Here is a 6,000-nt window from a genome sequence, read left to right on the forward strand (position 1 = left end):
GTATTTACTGTCAAGGCTATTTATCTAGGAGAAGTATGAAAAAAAAATAAAACAACACACACACACACACACACACACACACACACACACACACACACACACACACACACACACACACACAAATTGTAATAAGCCTAATTTTTAAAGCAAAGCTCCTTTTTGTAATGTTGTGTTCGTAATAAACAGAAATGTGGTATTATTCTGTAAAAAATCTTTCTGAAATAATTACACACTCTGGTGCATGCAGCTGCTAGAACTTCCCTTTGATGTATAAAACAATTAGCTATTTTAGAAATTTAACTAACCTGGGATCTGATCACATGACTTACAGAACTCAGAACAGTGCTAGGAGGATCTCATTAAGTGTTATGAATTTCAGCCCAGAGTTTCTCCTGTTAATCCTTCATGCTGAGATATATATAATTTTATGGCTGATATTTTGAATGCTATAAGATGCAGTATTAGTTGATACCACTCAGAGAGTATGCTAGCCAGACCACTGTATTGGCAGGTGAATTTCCTCCGGTGCAGTCTGCAGATTCTTCAGCTTGTACTCATGAATAGTATTTCAGTAATAACGTTTCATATATACAGTTTAATGATCTGATTTGTAAAAAAAAAATCCTGCCTTTACCCTCATGATGCAGCAGTAATAAAATTAAACCACTTGTAAAACAAATAAACAAGAAAACAAACAAATGAAAATTAAGCAGAAAGTATGCAGAGAAAGGGACAACTGCTGTGTGCAAAATAACAGCTAGCAGTAAACATATATATTTTTTAAGCACCCTTATTAATTTCACACATTTTCAACAATGGCACTGGTGCACTTGCAGTAAAAATAAAATAAACCATCAGAAATTTATTTCATTAGCTTCATGCATTATGCATATGTTTTTCTTTTTAACAATTAGGGCTTACCCTAACATTATGTAAATTGCTCAAGTCCTGACTTCCCTTAAATTTCAGTCGCTATCCTGAACATTATTGTCTACCAAACACATTCAGTAGACCACTTGGTAACAATGTGTGGTTGTACTAGAATAAATGATAATATTTCATGGTTTTCCACATCCATTATGTACTGATGTACTTTCTATATTTAAAACGCTGCACATACAATGAGAGCAATCTTGCCATAGATTCATGGGTTCATGGGACTTACTAAATGACAGCCAAGGGGACCAATAACAACACAGACACATCACCCAATACCACTGGAAAACTAACATTGTCACCCATTAAACAGATCACCCATGTACTCATTTGTGCTTGTTTTAAATGTTGTGAGGGAAGTATTCTGATTAATAGGTAAGGGTAGCCTCTTCCAGAAGTTGGGGATATGTCAGGTTCAGTATATATCACAACATTTGGACTTGCTAATGTGGTACCACAGATTTAAGTCTCAAGAACAAAAGTTTGCTTTACCATTGACTCTGTTCAGGTGAAGGAGTTCAAAGAGTGCTGTATTATTTATAGCACAGAAAGGGTAAGCAGAGAGCCCCTCTTAGGTATGTGTATGACACTGAGATAAGTGGCAGGGCTTTTAGTCTATTAGAACGGCTAAGAGTACTGAGTCCTGAGATCATTTTGGCGAGGAATGATAAGGTCTCTTGAACTGGTTTAGGTGTGAGGTTGTTGCTGAAGGGTGCTTTATATTCAGTGTTTGGCTGATAAAACATGAATAAATTATGTGAAGTAGAAGGTTTTTCTAACCAAAAATATGACGTACTGGTCAAAAGACTGTCTGTTTTCAACATGATTGTGTCATATGTAAGGGAATACCCATGTCCCCAATGACTGTGTCATATGTAAATAGGATACCCAAGTCCCCAATGACAGTGTCATATGTAAGTGGAATACCCGAGTCCCCAATGATTGTGTCATATGTAAGTGGAATACCCAAGACCCCGATGACTGTGTCATATGTAGGTGGAAAACCCGTATCCCCAATGACTGTGTCATATGTAAGTGGAAAACCCAAGTCCCTGATGAGTGTGTCATATGTAAGTGGAATGCTCAAATCCCCAAAGACAGTGTCATATGTAAGTGGAATACTGAAGCCCCCAACGAATGTGACATATGTAAGTGGAAAACCCAAGTTCCCAGTAACCAGCAACTGTGTCATACAGTATGTAAGTGGAATGTTGTCAACATGGCAAACATTAGTGATGGTGGATTTACCAAAGGAAACTGTGCTGTATTTCTTGGTGTTAAGGGTAATCTGAGGATTAATACACCAAGCATTTGTTTTGTCAAGTCTTTGATGTAGAATTTGAGTATAAGAATGATATTTGATAACCAATCCCAGTGTGCAATCATCAGCAAACTTGATTAGCCATAGTATCTTGATAATGGCTTCTTTGCCAGAGAAATATATACCACAAAAGGAGGGAGTCCAAGACAGAAACCCATGAGATACCACTAGTGACAGTTTTCTCTACAGAGCAAATACCCCCAATATTAATGGTATGGATTTGATAGACAGCCAATTACCTATCCTGTGAACTATGTATATGTTAATGCTGAGTTGGGAGAGTTTGTCTATAATCCCAGCAAGGGGGATAGTGTCAAAGGTCTTGGCCAGCCATGAATATCACGGTCCTCTTCAATGGCTAGCTGTGGCCCCTGTCACTGATGTGAGTGAGCCAACATAAAGACTTAACTCCTATCTCCACTACTCTAGCTTCTCTATTGCTGAAACTACTAATTAATTTAGAATACATAATGATGTAATAAATGCAGTTCACTCACATAAAAGGATGGTTGTCAGCAGAATGACATAGGGGTCAGAACTGGGGATAATTTTTTTCATTGTCTAAGAAATAAACACATCAAAGAGGCTTATAGGCAAAGGAGGCCTTTTGTTGTGAGTGACATAAAGCTATGAAATAGGTTTGTTAGTTAAAGGATATAAGTGGCATTTGCAATAGTAAACCTATAAGCGTGTGTGTGTGTGTGTGTGTGTGTGTGTGTGTGTGTGTGTGTGTGTGTGTGTGTATGTATGTGTGTGTATATATATATATATATATATATATATATATATATATATATATATATATACATAGATATACACCAGTGCTTCTGGGAAATAATAATCAGCAAAAGACATGAACACCTGGAGTGAAAACAGCAACAACAGAAGCTGTGTGGGGTGCGAATACGAGATAATCTAAAGGTTAGTAAGCAGAGGGATAAAGATACAAAGAAGGCAGAAAGTTATATCACCAGTAGAAAAAACAAGGAATTGTTGTACTTCCACATTTGCAGACATTAAAATCACATTTGGAGTAGTCTGCTCAGTTCTGAACACTTCATTTTTTGAACAAGATTTAGGACATAATGTAGGCACAGAATAGCAACAAAATGATGGTTGTTCTTCACCAGAAGCCATGTGAAATAAATTACTGGAGCTTAATGTGTACAGTCTTGAAGAAAGAAGTCAATGCATTGGATAGAAACCTTTAAGAAATCCTCAGTGATAAAGTGGATACAAATTTCCAAAGGAGATTTTTAAATACAAGATGGCACAAATCAATAAATAATACAAAGAACTGTTTTGAGGAAATGAGTGATAGGTAACTCAAACAGCTTACTGATATTTGTGATCGAGTCATTTTATTCTACCATTTGCAAGCCTTGAATTCTGCTTCAGCTTAATGAATCTAACTAGTCATTTAATCACTTCATTTCCACCTTCCATATCAGATGTACTCACCTCTCAGGTTTATTTATTGATTTATTGAATTTGTTAACTGAAGATAAGTGCTGATCAGTATTGATCAAGTTTAGTCTCAGCCTGGAAAAAAGACAAAAATACATTGCTAATGGTACGTTATCCTACCCTCACCACTTACATAGACTGTTTCCTACCTGCCAGCTATTCAGATGACATTTGGTCATTAAAATGTGGAGAATGATATGCTCTGTAAACATTCTTGAAATTGTTTTATGTTTCATCTGAATACATTGACTTACTCCTTCTGTATTTTACTCATGATGTTAGACTATCACTCATCTCCTCGCGGTATGATTATGTTTCATCCACATAAAAAAAAGTCATCCCTGTCTGTATTCAAGCATTGTTTAGACCTATGGATGGAAAACAGAAAATTTACCCCAGGACTGTTCCCTGTACTACTAATGGACAAAGGCAACCGATACCACTTATTGTCATTAGGGGCAATACTTATGGGTATGCCCAATGTCTAACCAAATTGAATAGGTTAATTGAAGCACATAAACTGGATAGGCTTTATACTGGCTGCAAGGGCGGCTAGCTTAGTACATATCTCTGAACCATGAATCTGTGTCAATGCTCTACAACTTTGCAGCTGCATTGGTGTGGGATGGTGAAAGGTATCATGCCGAATGAGGTTACACTGCACATTTAGAGAGTATCCCTTTTTTGTAGGTAAAAGTTTGTAGAAAGTGTTGATAAAAAAAAAGTCCTGTGTTCATTTTCATAGAATGCTTTGAATGTAATTCTTTGTATGTTACTAAAACTTTCAGTGGAACTGTACAGTAAGTATACTAATAATTCAAGGTGCACTAAATAAGATATAATTCTGCTATTTGTAGAACAGTACTCTGCAACTGTATTCTGTTTTTTTTTTTTTTTTTTTTTTTTTGATAAACCAAGATATGTTTTTATTTTGTTACCAGATTACAACACAAGTGAGCAAAGGCAGGCTTGTAAGAAGCATGAATTATATGTGAGTTTTCGGGACTTGAAATGGCAGGTAAGAAAAGCAAATGTTCTTAACTTTTGTATTCTTGTGTTTTTTGTTTAAATTAGCAGACAAATTAGTCATTCTATTTCTGTACATCTGTTATTGATATTGTCAGAACTGTGACCTTGCTAAGAATGAATTGTACAATTCAAAGTATGTTTGCCATTGGATGGCTAAACTGCATGGTTTCTGAAAGTAGCATGAGGCATATTATAGTTATCAAATCCTGGATATTAAGAAATTCTAATATTTATAAAAAGCATGTTGCAAATTAAATGAATCAAATCACAGACCTCCATGCAATCAAGAAGAAATGTGCTGTAGCTTTGTTATAGGGATTATGATAACATTGCCTTAATTATGAGTGTATTTTTCCTTGTCATTCTAGTGAGCATAAAATAGAGTCAGTTGATGGTCTGCAAATTTAAAATTATCTGAAATGTGCAATTTCTCAGTGCAACTGTACTGATGCTGCAAGACCAATAAAAATGCATACTATACTTACTATTTAAATTAACAAGTTTTAATCATTGTAACTAAAAGTATGTGATTTTTTTAGTTCAGTATATAACTTCAACAAACATCTCAGTGTGTTTGCATAATACCTAAATGACTTAAAATGTGGTCTGTAAAGGTATTATTTAAATGATAATGTAAGTATTTCACAACACTTGGATCAGGGTTTGCCATAACTGTCTGGTATGTTATTTTTAACATTCTTGTCACATTTGCTGGAGTAAATTGAATATGCCCTCTAATGTTACAGGAAATAAGCCATGACTGCCATCAGTGATACTGGTGACAACATTATTAATGAGCATATATATAACAAACACATTCAGTGCTGTATGGTTTCACCAATGTCAAATTTGTTGAAGCAATGTAACAGTTAATTTTGTTGCAATGGCATAATTACTGTGCAAACTCATAAGAAATGCTGCAGGTTCTCTTTCTCTCAAATATGTGTACGTATATGTATATGTATATGTATTTATATAAATATATATATATATATATATATATATATATATATATATATATATATATATATATATATATATATATATATATATATATATATATATGTGTGTATATATATATATATATATATGGGTCTAGGACTATTCACTGAAAGCACTTTTCACTGAAACACATTTGACTGTGCACAATTCACTGAAGCTCAATTAATTGAAAACACAAGTCACTGAAACACATTTCACTGAAAGTTTTATATGGCCTTTTTCCCCACTGTAGTACGACCCTAGAG

The 6,000-nt window shown here is 34.8% G+C and overlaps 1 protein-coding gene across 1 annotated transcript in view; it reads left to right on the plus strand.

The window, feature by feature from the left end:
• The window catches only part of BMP5 (bone morphogenetic protein 5), a 657,822-nt gene that overhangs the window by 591,725 nt on the left and 60,097 nt on the right, over window positions 1–6,000 (plus strand). The window contains exon 5 of the mRNA XM_044063369.1: window positions 4,666–4,742. Coding sequence (XP_043919304.1) covers window positions 4,666–4,742 — 77 coding nt within the window. The remainder of the gene's footprint in view (window positions 1–4,665; window positions 4,743–6,000) is intronic.

This window comes from Protopterus annectens, chromosome 2.part1 (assembly GCF_019279795.1).
Source record: "Protopterus annectens isolate FY-2018-M chromosome 2.part1, PAN1.0, whole genome shotgun sequence".
Lineage (NCBI taxonomy): Eukaryota > Metazoa > Chordata > Ceratodontiformes > Protopteridae > Protopterus > Protopterus annectens.